An 18,420-nucleotide genomic window follows, 5' to 3' on the forward strand; every position below is an offset into this window, starting at 1 on the left:
CTTTTTATTTGCTTATTTCATGTAGCAAACGTCCTCAAGATTCACCATGCTGCAGTATATGTCAGAATTTCCTTCTTTTTAATGCTGAATAGTATTCCATTGAACATATATACCACACTTTATCTATTCATTTGTCCATGGGCATTTAGGCTATCTTGGATATCATGAATAATGCTATAATACACTTAAGTATGAAAATATCTCAGATCCTGTTTTTAATTATTTTGCATATACACATAGAACTGACAATGCTCAATTACATGGTAATTCTATTTTTGATCTCTTGAAGAACCCCCAATACTGCTTTCCATAGAGCCTGTACCATTTTATGTTCCCACTGAACAGTGCCTTAGGTACGGATTTCTCCATACCCTAGCCAATACTTATTTTGTTCCTTAACAAAAGCCATTCTAAGGGAGTGTGAGGTGGTATCTACCGTGGTTCCAACTTGCATTTCTCTGATGATTAGCGATGCTAAGCATCTTTCCTTGTTTGTTCACAATCTGAGCATCTTCCTTGGAGGAAGTCTACTCCAGTCCTTTGCCCACTTTTTAAGTGGGTTATTTGGGTATTTTTTGTTGTAGAATTGTAGGAGTTACATTATGTATTCAAGATATTAACCCTTTAGCAAAGACATGGTTTGTAGTATTTTCTCCCATTCCATAGCTTGTCCTCATACACAAAAGCTTTGATGTGTAAAAGATTTTAAGTTGGAAGACACATTTGTTTTTGCCTTTGTTGCCTACTTTTTATTTTGGTATCATATCTAAAACACCACTGCCAAACTCAATGTCATGAAATTTTTCCTCTGTTTTCAGGTAGGAGTTTTATGATTTAGATCTTCAATCCATTCTGAGTTAATTTTGATACATGTTGTAGGATAAGGATTCAATTTCTTTATTGTCCATGTGGATATCCACTTTTCATAAAACCATGTGTTATAGAGACTATCCTCTCTCCATCGTGTGATCTTTGCATCTTTGTAGAATATGACTTGAGCACACATGCAAATATTTATTTCTGGACTCTCAATTGTGTTCCATTGGTCTCAATTAGTTCCGTTACATGTTTACCTTTACACAAGTACCATAATGCTTTATTATACCTTTTAATATATACTGAAAACCAGAAATGTGAGAGCTCTAATCATGTTCTTCTTTTTTAATGTTGTTTTAGGCATCTGGAAACCCTTGAGATTCCATACAAACTCTGAGATGGTTTTTTCCATTTCTGTAAAAATAGATGTCATGGAGATTTTGATAGGAATTTTACTGAATCTGTTGGTTACGTTGAGTAGTATGACTTTTTTTTAACAATTCCTTCAAACCATGAACAAAGGATATCTTTCCATTTGGGTCTTTAATTTCTTTCAGCAATGTTTCGTATTTTTGACCTTCCTTAGGTGAGTTTGTTCCTAAGCATTTCTTTTTATGCTATCGTAAATGAGATTGTTTTATTTTTTTTCAAGTTGTTCACTGTTGGTGTATACAGATGTAGAGGAGTTTTGCTGTTGAGCTGTATGCATCCTGCAAACGCACTGATTTTATCAATTCTAACAAGTTTCTGTGAAATATTTAGGGTTTTCTATATTTTAAAATCACATTACCTACAAAGAGAACATTTTACTTCATGCCTTCCAACTGGGATGCCGTCTCTTTCTTCTTCTTGATTAACTGCTCTGGCTAAAATAGCTGGTACTAAGACCTGCAGAAATGTTGAGAATAAGAATTCTTGCCTTGTTCCTGATCTTAAAGGAAAAGCTTTCAGTCTTTCACTGCAGCATCTGATGTCGACTATGGGCTTTTTATATATAGCCTTATTATTTTTAAGTAGTTTCTTCTACTGGTAATGTGTTGAGTGTTTAGGAAAGAATGTTGAATTTTGTCCAATAGTTTTTCTGCATCGAGATGATCATGTGGTTTCTCTCCTTTACTTTGTTAACATGTGTATTACAATGACTGACTTTTATATGTTGAGCCATCCCTCCATTCCAGGAAAAAATCCCCATTGGTCAGAGTATGATCCTTTTGGGGTGCTCTTGAATTTAATTTGTTAGTATTGTGTTGAAGATTTTTGCATTGATATTAACCAGGGATACTGATCTGTAATTTTCTTTACCTGCAGTGCCTTTGACTGTGATATCAAGGTAATGCTTGCCTCGTAAAATGGGCTTGGAAGCATTCTCTCTCTTCATTTTTGAAAGTACTGACTGGTGTTAATTCTTCTTTAACATTTGAATTCTCCAGGAAATTCATATGTAGTACTCATTCAGAAGTTTTTCATTACTGATTTAATTTCCTAAGTAGTGGGGCACCTGGGTAGCTCAGTGGTTGAATGCCGGTCTTTGGCTCAAGCCATGATCCCAGGGTCCTGGGATGGGGTCCCACATCAGGCTCCCCGCGTGGAGCCTGCTTCTCCCTCTGCCTATGTCTCTGCCTCTCTCTGTGTCTCTCATGAATAAATAAAAATAAAATCTTAAAAAAAATCATTCATTGTAGTCTCATGATTCTTTTTATATTCAGGGCATTAGTAGTAACACCTCCTCTTTCATTTCTTTTAGTTATGAGTCTTCCCTTTTTATTAACTAGCTAAAAATTTGTCAGTTTTGTAGATTTTTTTAAGATTTATTCATTTATTTATGATATATATATATATATATATAGAGAGAGAGAGAGAGAGAGGCAGAGACACAGGCAGAGGGAGAAGCAGGCTCCATGCCTGGAGCCCGATGCGGGACTCGATCTCGGGACTCCAGGATCATGCCCTGGGTCAAAGGCAGGCGCCAAACCGCTGAGCCACCCAGGGATCCCAGTTTTGTAGATCTTTTAAAAAAAATTCTTAGCTCTGTTAATTTTTGTTGTTGTTCTAGTCTCTATTTCATCTATTTCTGCTCTAAATCTTTAATATCTTTAATACTTCCTTTCCTCTGATAACATTGGGTTTAGTTTGCTCTTCTTTTTCTAGTTACTCAAAAGGCAAAAATTACATTATTTTTAAGTAGGTGTTTGTCACTATAATCATTCCTCTTACTATTGCTTTCACTAAATCCCATAAGCTTTGGTATGTTGTTTTTGTCTTCACTTGGCTCAAGAAAGTTCTTGATTTCTTTGTCCCATTGGTTGTATAAGGGTATGTTGTTTCATTTTCACAAATTTGTGTATTTTCCAGATTTCTTCTGCTGATCTCATTCTAATGTGGTAAGAAAAGATACTTGGTATGATTTCATTAGTCTTAAATGTGTTAATTTTGTGGCCTAACATATCTATCCTGAAGAATGCTCTATATGAGCTTGGTAAGAATGTGTACTCTATTCTTCTTTGGTGAGGTGTTCTGTATATATCTATTAGGTTTAACTAGTCTACATAGTTGTCCATGGTCTCTATTTCCTTTGTGTTCTCTCCGGTTGTTATATCGATTATAGAAACGGTTTTGAAATATCCTACCATTATTGTGTTACTATATACTTTTCAATTCTGTCAATGTTTTCTTCATGTATATTTTTAATTTTTTGAGGAATTCATTTTTTTGTTTTTATTGAAGTTCAATTTGCCAAATTAGGTTATGTATATTTAATTGTTAGATCTTCCCGGTGAATTGATACTTTTATCATTACAATTTCCTTCTTTGACTCTTGCAATAGTTTTGACTTAAAGTCTACTTTTTCTGATATAAAAATGGCACCCTTGCTCCCTTTTGGTTACCATTTGCATGAACATCTTTTTCCATCCTTTCATATTCAGCCTATGTATGTCCCTTGATCTACAGTGCCTCTCTTGTAGACAAAATACAGTTGGATGTTTTTTTAAATCCATTTAGCCAATCTATTTAAGTAGGAAGTTTAATCCTTTTACATTCAAAGTAGTTATAGGGAAAGACTTACTATTGCTATTTTGTTCATTGTAATTTGTTAACTGACTTCTTTTATGTGCCAATGATTTTTGGTACTTCTATTCCTTTCTCCTTTTGTCTTATGTAAAGTTCTATAGGTATTTTCTTTGTACTATCCATGGGAATTACATAAAACATCTTAGTTATAATACTCTATTTTAAGCCAATAACAATTTAAGTTCAATTACATACAAAACCTTTACTCATTTACATCTCCGTCACCACTTTATGTTGCTTATATCAAAAATTACATATTTTTATATTGCATACATAGGTTTAGATATTTTATGCTTTTGTCTTTTAAATCCTATACCAGAATTAAAAGTGACTTATGCACTAACAGGATTACAATATTACAGGATTCTATATTTGCCTATCTATCTACCTTTACCAGTGAGCTCATATTTTATTTTATCTTTTTAACCATACTTCTAAATAATCACAGACAAGGATTTTTTCTTTGATTAAAACAGCAACCAATTAAAGCTAAATAGAATGTCTTTTCCAACAAAGACTTGTTGGATTCAACTTGTGAATTCTGCTTCAATGATGTTATAAAAATAAAATATAGGGCAGCCCAAGTGGCCCAGCGGTTTAGTGCCGCCTTCAGCCCAGGGTGTGATCCCTGGAGACCCAGGATCAAGTCCCACGTCAGGCTCCTTGCATGGAGCCTGCTTCTCCCTCTGCCTGTGTCTCTGACTCTGTGTGTGTGTGTCTGTCATGAATAAATAAATAAAATATTTAAAAAATAAAAAAATAAAAATAAAATATAAAACAGGGTAAGACTGCCTTTACCTTTCTGGCTTCTATATGAAACATTTAAAAAGCTTTAATTAAATATTTTTCTAAAATTCCTGCCTCCTAAATATAAGCTGTTAATTTCTAAGCACTGATATTTTTTAGCGTAATGAAAGCTAATTATAATGAGAATGTTAATATAACTGTAATAAATGCTTTTAAACAAGTTAATAAATTATTTTAAGAGGAAATGTCATTTGGGCAACCTACAAAAGCTAACCTATTTACCAACTTACAATATATAGCTGTATGATCTGGGAGATTATATAACCCATTTCCAAAGGCAGAAAGTGAGAAACTCTGAAGAAATTAACTGACTTATTTGAGTCCAAAAAAGTCAGTTCTTCTTGCGGAAGAGTAAAGATTTTTCAATAAAGAGAATAATTTAGTCTCTGCTACTATTCAAAGTACAGTACTGCAATATCAGCAGGTACATTTTTTAAAAAGAAGAAACATTTTTTCTATTTTGAATGGAATTTAGGAATAAATCACTCCCACTAACAAATCTTAACTAAACTAAATCTAAACAAAAACTAAAATTTTGACACATTTCAGGAATTGCTAACTTTACTGAAATAATATTCTTGTATAAGTACTATTTGATACAATTAATTAAAATAAAAACAATACCCTAAGTACTTAAAGCAATATGGTGTTTCATCAAACACTAAGAATATATAAAAGCATTTAACCCTTCATTTCTTTTGAAATATATATTTTTTAATCCTTAAAGTACTTAATTGTACTGTTTAAAAGTTCATTCAGATTGCTGGCTTTTCATATCCCTGCTATCTTCACTTTGAGGAATTCTCTAAAACATGGATTACACAACAGATTTTAATAGCAATACATAGAGCAAGAAGTGATTCTATGATCATCAATTTCTCAACTCACATGATTTTTTAAGGTTTTATTTATCTGAGAGAGAGTGTGCACATTCTCAAGGGGTGGGGGCGGGGGTGGTGAGGGGGATAGGTTGAGAGGGAGAAGGGAGAGGGAGACTTTCCACTGAGCAGAGCAGGGAGCCTGATGAGGCAGGGCTCAATCCCAGGACCCTGGGATCATGACCTGAGCTGAAAGCCGATGCTTAACCAGAGCCACCCAGGCGCCTCTCACCTCTCATGATTTTTAGTGCAGTTTTATCACTATTTGACCATACAAATGAAAAGACTAGACATTCACAGATCAGAGATGACTATAAGATTTTTGACTAGTACTAATATTAGCAGTTATTTGTACACATTGACCAATAAAGTGCCTTCTGGACCTCAGTATATTACGTAGATAAGATAATAAACTATGACCAAGTGTGATTATCCCAGGAACACAAGATTGACTTACTAACATTTGAAAAATCAATTTAAAGGCCAAAAATCATGATCATCCCAAAAGAAGCACAAAGAACAAATGATAAAATCCAACACCTCTCCATGATGAAAACAGTCAACAAACCAGGAATAAAAGTGAACTTCCTCAAATTAACAAAGAACATCTATGAAACGCTAATAACAACCACATTGATGGTAAAAATTGGAATGCTTTTTCTCCTAAGATCAGTAAAAATACAGGGATGTCTGCTTTCAACATTTTTTCCAGGTTTTTTTCTTTTTGATTGTGGCGAGAATACTTAACAGGAGAGCGATCCTGTTAACAGATATTAAGTATAGTAAACAGTATTGTTATCTAGAGGCACAATGTTGTAGAGAAGATCTTTAGAACTATTCATCTTGTATAAATGTAATTGTATTTATTTTAAGATTTTATTTATTTATCCATGAGAGACACAGAGAGAGAAAGAGGCAGAGACACAGGCAGAGGGAGAAGCAGGCTCTATACAGGGAGACATGGGACTCAATCCCGGGTCTCCAGGATCACGCCCCGGGCCGAAGGCGGCACTAAACCACTGAGCCACCCGGGATGCCCTTGCATAAGTGTAATTTTAGACCCATTGATTGGCAACTCCCCCTATCTCTCTCCCCTCAGCCCCTGGCAGCCACCATTCTGTTTGCTGTTTCTATGGGTTTGCTATTTTAGATCTCTTACATGAGTGGAAACATGTAGTATTTTTTTTTCTGTGACTGGTATATTTCACACAGCCTAATGTCCTCAAAACACTCTATAGTACAGTTTCTAGCCAGAGCTGTTAGGCAAAGAAAAGAAATAACAGGCATCTGGACTGTAAAAATGAATTAAAACTATCACAATTTGTAAATGATACAATCTTAAGAGAAAATCCCAAACCCCAATTTCACACAGCCTAATGTCCTCAAAACACTCTATAGTATAGGTTCTAGCCAGAGCTGTTAGACAAAGAAAAGAAATAAAAGGCATCTGGACTGTAAAAATGAATTAAAACTATCACAATTTGTAAATGATACAATCTTATATAGAAAAAAATCCCAAACTCCACCACATGCACACAAATATATAGAGACAAGTAATTAATAACCTGAAAATGAAATTAAGAAACTAATAGTACATAAAAGAAGAAAATATTTAGAAACAGACTTAACAAAAGATATGTAAGACTTGTTGACTGAAATCTATAAAAGAAATTAAAGCAGACCTAAATAAATGTAAAGATAACCCATGCTCATGGACTGGAAGACTTAATATTGTTTGTTTTTGCTTTTATTTGTTTTGAGGCTTATTTTTTATTATTTGCTTAATACTCTTAAGATGACAAAAAAAACTCGCCAAAGTTATATACGGATTCAATGCAATAGCTATCAAATTCCTACCTTATTTTACAAAAGTTGACAAGCATATTTTAAACTCATATAAAAACACAAGATACCAGGAACGGCCAAAACAACCTTGAAAAAAAACAAAGTTGGAGGACTCACATTTCCTCCCTAAGAAAAATGGATTACAAAACTGCAGTATTCAAGACTGTGTGCTACTGGCCTAAGGATACAGTACAACTGAATAGAACTAAAAGTCTAGAAATAACATTTACATTTATGGTCAATTGATTTCTGATGAAAGTATCAAGAAATTCAAGAGGGAAAGAATATTCTTTTCAATAAATGATGATGAGAAATCTGGAAATACAAATGCTAAAAAATGAAGTTGCACCAAATATAAAAATTAACTCAAAATCGATCAAAGACTTAAATCTAAGAACTAAAACTATAACACATTTATAGGAAAACAAAAGGGTAAATCTTCATGAAATTGATTATGAAATATCTTCTGAGGTATAAAGCACAAATAATAGAAAACAGAGACAAAATGAAACAAAAGTTTCATTAAACTTAAGTTTTTTCTTCAAAGGAAAGCATCAAGAAAGTGGCTTGTCACTTTGCAAAAATATTTGGAAATCACATATCTGACAATGAACCTGAATTTAGAATATAATTTTAAAACTCTTAAAGCTGGGATCCCCAGGTGGCTCAGTGGTTTAGCGCCTGCCTTCGGCCCAGGGTGTGATCCTGGAGACCCAGGATCAAGTCCCACATCAGGCTCCCTGCATGGAGCCTGCTTCTCTCACTGCCTGTCTCTCTCTCTCTCTCTCTCTCTCTCTCCTCTCTCTCTCTGTGTGTCTCTCATGAATAAATAAATAAAATCTTTAAAAATAAAAAAATAAAATAAAACTCTTAAAGCTGAGGCTGAGGGGAGGAAGAATGGAAAGTTGTTGTTCAATGGGTGGGTATACAGTTTGTTCTGCAGGATGAAAAGAGGTCTGCAGACAGATTACACAACAACATGAACATACCTAATACTACTGCACTGTACACTTAAAAATGACTAAGTAGTAAATTTTATGTGTATTTCACTGCAATTAAATTTTTTTAAAGATTTTATTTATTTATTTATTTATTCATGAGAGACACACAGACAGAGAGAGGCAGAGACACAGGCAGAGGGAGAAGCAGGCTCCATGCAGGAGCCTGACGTGGGACTCGATCCCGGGTCTCCAGGATCAGGCCCTGGGCTGAAGGTGGCGCTAAACCGCTGAGCCACCTGGGCTGCCCGCAATTAAATATTTTAATGACTCTTAAAACTCAACAAAAAGATAGCCCACCCTTTAAAAGAGCAAAGTACGTGAATAAACATTTCTCCAAAAAAGAATACATCAAAACACATGAAAAGAGGCTCAACATCATGTTACAGGGGAAATGCAAATCAAAGGACAATAAAACACCATTTCACACCCACAATAATGGCTATAGTCAAAAAGTACAATAATACATGATGGAAAAGATAGGGAGAAATCAGAATCCTGATATAATGCTATGCAAGTGTACAATGATACAGTCACTTTGAAACAATCTGGAAGCTTCTCAAATGGTTAGATACCATATTACCCAACAAGTCCACCCTGGATATAAACCCAAAAAAAATGAAAATATATGTTCACATGAAAACTTCTACATGAGGGCTCATAATAACATTATTCATAATAGCCAGAAGTGGAAACAGCCCAATGACCATTAATGAATGAATAAAAATGTATATATCCATACAATAAAATATTTAGTAATAAAAAGTAAAGCATTATGGATGCATACTACACCATGGATGGACCTTACAAACATTATGCTAAGTGAAAAAAAGTCAATCACAAAAGATCACATACTGTATGATTTCATTTATATGAACTGTCCCCCAAACAGACAAATCCACAGAGACAGTAAATTACAGGTTGCTAGGGACTGGGAAGGATAGAAAATGAGGAGTGACTGCTGCTGAGTATATAATTTCTTTTTGGGACAAATAAAATTTAACATTAGAGAGTGGTAATAGTGACACAATTTTGTTAATACACCTAAAATCACTGAATTGTACATATTAAATGGATGAACGGTATACTATGAATTATATCTCAGTAAAGCTTCTATTTGAAAAATCATTCAGAGTAAAGACTATTTACTGACGAAGCTTTAAAACAAACTTCAAAGAAAAAAACTTAGATGAAAGTAACTATCAACTACCAGAACAAAGCACAATGCTCTTTAAGGAAAATCAACAAAATCATACACCTAGATGGTAAAAAGCATAAGGTTGACTATCTAATTATTAAAATTATTAAACCAAGAAGCATGAAAGAACCAGGAAAAATCAATGCATAAAAATAGACTCAGAAATATAAATGATAAAAGCAGAAGAAAAAGATATTAAGCAGCCATTATAATGATAGTCAAGTATATTTTTATTTTTTTAAGCCTTTTGATTTTTTTATTACTCAAAAAAGTTTCACTTTTTTATTTAGCTTTCTGACTCTGTGCTTGTACCTTCAATACTTAAACAACAATTCTCTACTCTTCAATAAGGAAAGCACACTTTATCCTATCACAAACATACGTAGTACACATGGAACCACCACAGGCCCTCCTGATATGCTTTTTCATACTAAACAACCTCATAAAAATTTTAGGTCTCCCAGCACAAACTCCTCAAAGTCAGCCTGGGCATACACCACATGAGGATTTTGGTGCTTTCCCAACCTTCTTGGTATAAAGGTAAATAACTCTACTTCCAGGGGTTCAAGACACCCTAGTTTTGTTAGAGGCTGTATTGTAGGACAGCCTACAATGATATGTCAAATGCTGGACCATTCTGAATGCCTAGAAACACCATGCCTAGAAGAGGAAAAAGGATGTTCAAGTATATTTTTAAAAGACAAACACTGTAGGGAAAGATACATGATAATGAAAAGATCAAAACTTATAGAAAGAAAATACAGAAATTATGTGAAATCAAATATTCACCTGATAGAATTAATGGCTGATCAGATTTGATAACAAAGGATTAGTGGACATAATAATACTGCAATGAAAACAATCCAAAATAAAACATCTTTTATAAATTAGGCAACAATATACTCACAATGACCTGTTTGCTCATATCTGAGTCTAAAATAAATGTAATATGAATCACAGAAAGAGAAAAAGTAAAAAATATATTTGAAAAAATAATGACCAAAAACTTTTCAAATATGACCAAAAATCTAAACCCAGAGATCCAGTAAGTCAAGCATTCTGAAGCAGGCTTAGTACACACATATACAAAAATACCAACATTCACCATATTCAATTTCTGAAAGCCAGTGATAAAAAGAAAATCTTAAAACCAACAAAATAGATATATTACATACAGAGGAAGTAGTAAAATAAAGACCATACACTTTTTATCAGAAACCATGCAAATCAGTTAATAAGAGAACTGTGAAAAACAAAAAAAAGAAAACTATCACCTTAGAATCACCTATAATTACTGAGACTATTTTTCAAAAATGAAAGCCAAACTAACACTTCCTCAAAAAAAAAGCTGAAAAAAGTCATTAACAGTAAATTTTCATTACAAGAAATATTATTCAAATGGAAAAAAAATGATATAAGATAGAAACATGAATCTACACAAAGTGATGTGCTCTAGGAATGGTAATAAAGAGGTAAATACAAAAAACATGATCTTGATCATTCCTATTGTTTTTAAAATATAAAATGAAAGTAAATAACTAAAAAAAAATGTACCACAGGAACTATATAGTACATGAAGAAATAAAACTTAAATTAACAAAATAAAGGACAGGAGGAGAAATTGCAGGATTATGCAGGAAGATGCTTATACTATATAATATCATTTGTTGGTAGACTATAATAAGTTATTTTTAAAAAATAATAAATCAGGGCAGCCTGGGTGGCTCAGCGGTTTAGCGCCGCCTTCAGCTTAAGGCCTGCTCCTGGAGACCTGGGATCGAATCCCACCGTCTGGCTCCCTGCATAGAGACTGCTTCTCCCTCTGCCTGTGTGTCTCTCTCTCTTTCTCTCTTCTCTCTCTCTCTCTCTCTCTCTCTGTCTCTCATGAATAAATAAAATCTTTAAAATAATAATAATAATAATAAATCAGGTGCACCTGGGTGGCACAGTTGGTTAAGAGTCTGCCTTCAGCTCAGGTCATGATCCAGGGTCCTGGGATTAAGCCCCCCTTTGGGCTCCCTGATCAATGGGGAGCCTGCTTCTCCCTCTCTCTCAAGCACCCCTCTCACCTCCGCTTGTGCACACACACACACTCTCTCAAATCAATAAATAAAATCTTTTAAAATAATAAAAATAAACCAATAATAGAAATAAAATGAAACATTAAATAATACGCAGTTAATTCAAATCAAAGCAGGACAAAACAGAAGAATCAAAGAACAGATGAGAGAAATACAGCACAAATCACAAGACAGCAGATTTAAGACACATAGTATCTGAACTTACACTGATTATAAATTATGTAAACACTCCAATTAAAAGGAAAGACTGTCAGACTTGATAAAAAAGCTAAACTCATTTTATAAAATTCAACATCCATCTAATGGTAATTCTCAGGAAACCAGAAATAGAAATTGTTCAACTTGATAAAAGGCATCTATAAAATATATATGATTGCTTTACCCCTAAAATCAGAAACAAGGCAAAAATATCTACTCTCACCCAGTACAATAATGCAAAAAAGGTAAGAGGCATACAGACTGGAAATGAAGTTAAATTTACAGTCTATATGAACATATTGTATAGGAAATCCAGGAACAACAATCATAAAAAAAAGCTAGTAAAACTAATAAGTAAATTTAGCAAGGTCAATAAACAAAATTCAACTATGTTTCTATGTACTAGAAACAAATATTTAGAAACTGAGATTTTTAAATACAACTTATTACTCTAAAAATATGAAAATGCCTAAGAATACATTTAACAAAATGTATATATGACCTACACAATGAAAACTAAAAAAAAGTACCAGGAGAATTTTTTAAAAACCTAACTAAATCGAGAGATACATCAGGTTCACAGACTGGAAAAATCATTATTAGTAGGATGCCCAATTCATCCCTCACTGTTCTATATATTCAACACCAACTAAAATCCCAGTAGAATTTTTGTAGAAAATGATTAAGTGGGTTCTAAAAGATATCTGGAAATGCAAAGGACTTAGAAAAGCCAAACAATTTGAAAAAGAATACAGTTGAGAGTTTTAGACTTTGTTTTTAAGACTTACTATGAAACTAACAATAATCAAGACAGTACGTACAATTTGGTGTAAGAAAGACATATAAGTCATTGAAACACAATACAGCCTCAGAGATGCCAAGGTAAGGTAATGGAGAAAGAATATTATTGACAAAAAATTAGTACTGGAACACCAGAGTCTCCATATGGGAAAAAAATGAATCTTGACCCTGATCTCATACCATACATAAAAATTAACTTAAAATGGATAAGCCTAAATATAAATGCTGAAACTATTAAGAGAAGTAAACAGGAGAAATTTTCCCAACCTTGGAATAAGTAAGGATTACTTAGGACAAAAAATCATGACAATAATCAGGAGTTGATAAACTAGAATCATAAAAATTAAATCAATCCATTCTTCAAAAGCCACATTAAAAAAACAGAAGGGCAGGACACCTGACTGGCTCAGTCGATAGAGCATGCAACTCTTGATCTCAGAGTTGTAGTTTGGGCCTCCCGTTGGATGTAGAGATTACTTAAAAATAAAATCTTGGGGGGAAAAAAAGCTAAAGGAAGAAATCAAAAAGGCAAGACATAGACCAGGGGAGAAACATTTGTAACTCATACATCTGATAAGAGTGTCATATTCAGAATATATAGAGCAATCTCAAAACTCAACAATAAAAAAAACAAAAATATGCAAAAGACGTGAATACACTTCACAAAGGAAGATTCACAAATGACCAGCGGCAATGAAAAGATGCTTGGAAAAAAAAGGAAAGGAAGGGAAGGAAGGGAAGGAAGGGAGGGAGGAAAGAAAGGAAAGAAAGGGAAAGGGAAAGGGAAAGGGAAAGGGAAAGGGAAAGGGAAAGGGAAAGGAAAGGAAGAAAAAGAAAAAGAAAGAAAAAAGAAAGAAAGAAAGAAAGAAAGAGAGAGAGAGAGAGAGAGAGAGAGAGAGAGAAAGAAAGAAAGAAAGAAAGAAGAAAAGAAAAGCAAGAAAAGGAAATATGCTTGAAATCTCTAGTCATTACAATTATGCAAATTAAAACCAAATTGAGACACTGCTATGTACTTGCTGAAACATCTAATATTAAAAAGATCTGGGAGCCTGAGTGGCTCAGTCAGTTAAGCAACTGCCTTCAGCTCAGGTCATGACGCCACAGTCCTAGGATTGAGTCCTGCATCAGGTTCCCTGCTCAGCAGGAGTCTGCTTCTCCCTTTACCCCTTCCTCCTGCTTGTGATCTCTCTCTCGGTTTTTCTCTCTCAAATAAATAAAATCTTACAAGAAAAAAGAAAAAGGACCAGCAATACAAGATGTTTAGGATGTGGAGCAAGTATAAATTTCATATGCTGCCTGGAGAAATGTAAAATTGTACAACTACCTCAGAAAAAGGCTTGACAATTTCAGTTATCATATCACTTAGTAATTCCACTCTTAAATATTTATGAAATAAAAATGTGTCAGCACAAAGACTCATACACCAATATTCTTATTTTATTCATAGAAGCCAAAAACTGGAAACCCTAATGTCTATCAATAAAAGAATGGATTTTAAAATTGTGTTATATTCATACAACGGAATACTACTCAGCAATACAAAGAAAGTGATATCAAGTGATAGACTAGTGGTTTCTCTCAACAGGAATGCAGTAGGGTTAGAAAAGTGGAAGAAATTGATAGAAGAAGCACAATTGAACTTTTTCCAGGAGGAGAAATGTTCTATTTCTTGATAGTTGTGACAGTTATACTTTTGTTAAAATGAATTTAAAACTGTATACTTCACTGACTGTAAAGGTATATGTAAATCAAATCAATAAAACTTATTTTGTTTTCAAAGGAACATAGCAGACTAACTGAAACCAAACTAGACTAATAATGGCTTAACCCATAGGTTTCCAAACTTTCTTAGTTCATGACAGTCTTAGCATTTCAGTAATTGTTTATGTGCTCTAAATCAAAATAAACATTAAGTAATTTGGTTCACACAACTCTGTATTTTAATAATTTAATAATCATTTGAAAAAATTAAGGCACAAATCAAAAGAAAAAAATAATGTTTCCCTCATTATTCTACTAGCAAAATTATTAATCCTTTTTATGCATCCTGGGCACTGCATAAATTCTCAAATTTGGAAGTGGATTTTCACACACCATCATCATCATTTCCTGTTCCACATTAATTTCCACATGGTACTTGTTTTTTATCAAGTAACTGTTGAAAATTTAGTTGCAAAGATAGACATCATCGAAAGAAATGCAACATGAACTAAAGCTGAAACCTGAGCTAGTAGCTTGCACAGTGCCCCACATATGGCAAGTATACTGTGTTTCCCTTAAAAATTTAAAGTAACCTTCAGATTCCTGTGATTATCCTGTGGTAACTCTGATTACCTGGACATTCAGTTCTGTAACCCAAGGTAGGTTACCCCATGCATCACCTACCTTCAAATAAAGCTCAACTAACACTAAACAGTGAACAGCAAATAAAGTACCTTATATCCCAGGCCCAACTGATAAATAGCAAAAATCTGAGCGGCATTAAGAGCTTCACTGAAAAGGTAAACTGCAGTCATCTGACCACAAAACACTCTATTAGCATCTGCGGTTTCTGATGAGCCGAGGAAACATTTGTCAAAGGTCTGCGAAAGAAAACAGATTTTATTAGAGAAAAAAAAAAACTATCTCCTCTAGAAATAACAACCTATATTGCTTAAATATTTTAGTATAAATGTTTTGTCCATTCTAAACTAACCTGACTAGATTAAAATAATTCATTCAGCATTTCACTTCATTCATTCACTGTTACCTTCTATGGAAATCAGGAAAGACATCACAGAAAAAGAGATTTAAGTTTTCCAGAGTACGATAAATAAAACTTGATGACAAAGTGGAGGTAGGAAATGAGAGTCAGAGAAATCATTATAGACTCTGAAGGTTCGTACTTGGGCAACCAAAGAAGCAGTCTTTGTTACAAGAAGGAAAATCATGAGTTAAGTTTAGGACACAATCAATCTGCCTTAATATGGATGGAGCTTACATGAATGGAGAAGTAACTGCCAACAGGGTTCTGTAAGTTTGGTGAAAAGTTAAAATTGTAAAAGATTTTCGCAGATATCAAGCTATAGATAACAGGTGAGGTCTTGAAGTAGAGACAATCTCTCAAAAGAAATTTGTAAATCTAGAAAAGCAAGGGTATGTTTTTCTTCTAACGTTAAAAAAAAAATTCTCAACATGTAGGTTGCAAACCACATTTTAAAGACCCATCTATACAACAAAGAGGGACTAAAATAAAGTTCTTCACATCTCTTTGAAAGTATCCTTTTGTCTAATAATGACAAAGCCATTATTAGAAAGAATGTTGAAAAAAATATATATATATTAACATTAGAAAGTGAAGAAAAGTTGTTTGCATTTGGGTTCTGATGATAAGCCACCTAAGTCAAATCACTGCTTCACATGCTGCTGATTTTGGCAAGTTACTTAATCTCTCTGTACTACAGTCTCCTTACTTGTAAAATGGAGGTTATTATAGCACTTATCTTGCAATACTGGTACTTTTAGAAAATAAAGCTATTTATTATAATGCCTGGATTGTACTCAATGAAGATGAACATAAGAAAAAAACAGGTTAAGAAACAATAAATATATCTGATTCCATTCTTGTGTTAAAAAAAAATGAGAGCTAACATTTACTGAGCACTTACTCTGTATAAGGCACTGTGCTGATAGACTTGTGAAGAGTATCTCCCATTCAATTAACACATTAACCTTCTGAGACAGGTACTACTCTACACCTATTTTCATGTGGAGAAAACTTATGCCTAATAGATTAAGCAAGGTCATATAGTCTATAAGTGATAGAACTGGATTTCAAAGTCTGTCTGTTACAATAACCTGAACTCTTAAGATTATCATTACATAATACATAAATATGTGTAGCATAGGATATAAAAAATGAAGTTAATGGTGAATGGGTGGAATGGTTTGTAATCATTTTCCTGATCTATATTGTTCAAGTTTTCTATTCAAAAATGCCATGGGTAGGAAAAGAGAACTTTTTAATTTAATTCCTATTTAAACTGTAAATTTAATACATATGGATCTCTTTCAATCCTGAAAATATTATAACAGTTATCTATAACTGCAATGATTTGCAAAATTTATAAGCATGCATCATCTAACTCATGACTAAAAATGATCAGAATTCTGCTGTAGAGCTCCCAGCTCTAATTTGCTAAATGAACCAATGATACACCTTCAATATATATCATTACTTATAAATCCTCATCTCTACCCTATCCAGAATAATTTTATAACAAGGACTGAGTAATATCTTATGTGATACATGAACACAGTTCTACTCTATAAATACATTAACATGCTGGCCAAACTATCATCATAAAACTCTGCCATTGTGTATTTTAAAATTTATACCCAGTGTATATTTTTATTTTAAAAGGTCATGCTTTTAAAATATTTTTTTTCAATTTACTTACATCACTGGTGTTCACAAACCATGTTATCTCACCATAGGAAGCTAGTTCACCATTCACATAACAACGAAGCTCACTGTTCTTCCATCGGTTATAAATGTGCACTATAGTTACCATATACCACTGAATAAGGAAAGTTTGGGAAAAAAAAAAGATTAGGATTCTTGCAATAACTCAACCACATTGATAATAACAAGTAAAACTTATATTATAAATTACAATTAAATCTAAAAATAAAATAAGACTACCTTTATTAAATCCAATATTCAACCTTTGGAACAATAGTTAATCAAGGGAACTCTCAATAGATAAAAACCTATTGTGAAATTACCTTTCCAACATTTTATTATGAATTTTCAAATATATCCCAATAAAGTTGGAAGTTCAGTACAAATACCTTCTTTTCCACCATCTAGATACCACAATTGTCAACATTTTGCCATTTGTTTTATCTACTTATCCATATGTATATACACCATTCATTAATCTCTAAATTTTAAGGCACAAAAGAAAACACCTATTACTACTACGACTAAAGTAACTGCCATTGAAACTTTGCTCTTGTATTTCTTTTAAACTCTATGAATAACAACGTATCACTCCTATTATTATCCAAATCAAGGAGGTTAACAATTGTCCAGTGATTTATACTTCATATAAATAAAGTATACTTATTTACTTCATTTTCTGAAACAGAATAAACAGAGCTGTGTTCTACCACATTACATCATTAATATTAAAACAAAGCATTTTCAAGGCCAGCAGAGCTTGTTAATTTAATTGAGTCAAAAAGAACACATACCTTTTGTGGTTTAAAATCAAATTTCACACAGTGTTGAAAGCCTTTTCCTTTTGACTTTATTGATGTTATAATCAAACAGCCCCCAACAAAGTGAGCAGAGTAACCAAGACCTTTGCTCGTTCTGAAACTACAAAGAATAATTTTCAATGTACCTCTAAATATTCTCACATTTTCAAAGAAAATAACACTAAGTTACAAAAATACATACCAATATAAATATGGTTTATCCTTATCCACATTGATGTTATTTACAGGATCCATTCTTAGCCAGGTATGAAATGTAAAACCATTCTGGTATGGCCATTTGGCTATAGGAGGTAATGCAATAGCCTAAAGGAAAAAACTTGAGTTATTGATTCACATGAAAAACTTTACTACTGAAGTAAAGAAAATAAGACTTTAAAATACTGCATATATTTCTACCACATGTCATTCCATACTCTGATTAAAATATCTAAAAGTCTCTTTATCCAAGACTTTAAATAACTTCT

The 18,420-nt window shown here is 33.2% G+C and overlaps 1 protein-coding gene and 1 pseudogene across 10 annotated transcripts in view; both read right to left on the reverse strand.

The window, feature by feature from the left end:
* LRBA (LPS responsive beige-like anchor protein) overlaps positions 1-18,420 on the reverse strand; it is a 721,151-nt gene that overhangs the window by 603,858 nt on the left and 98,873 nt on the right. For all 10 annotated transcript variants that reach the window (XM_077846317.1, XM_077846318.1, XM_077846323.1 and 7 more), the window contains 4 exons: positions 18,138-18,259; positions 17,930-18,056; positions 17,131-17,250; positions 15,127-15,273 (listed from right to left, as the gene is read on the reverse strand). In XM_077846317.1, the coding sequence (XP_077702443.1) occupies positions 15,127-15,273; positions 17,131-17,250; positions 17,930-18,056; positions 18,138-18,259 (516 nt within the window). The remainder of the gene's footprint in view (positions 1-15,126; positions 15,274-17,130; positions 17,251-17,929; positions 18,057-18,137; positions 18,260-18,420) is intronic.
* Positions 9,894-10,247, reverse strand: LOC144281667 (large ribosomal subunit protein eL34 pseudogene; annotated as a pseudogene).

The sequence above is a fragment of the Canis aureus genome, chromosome 13 (genome assembly GCF_053574225.1).
Source record: "Canis aureus isolate CA01 chromosome 13, VMU_Caureus_v.1.0, whole genome shotgun sequence".
Lineage (NCBI taxonomy): Eukaryota > Metazoa > Chordata > Mammalia > Carnivora > Canidae > Canis > Canis aureus.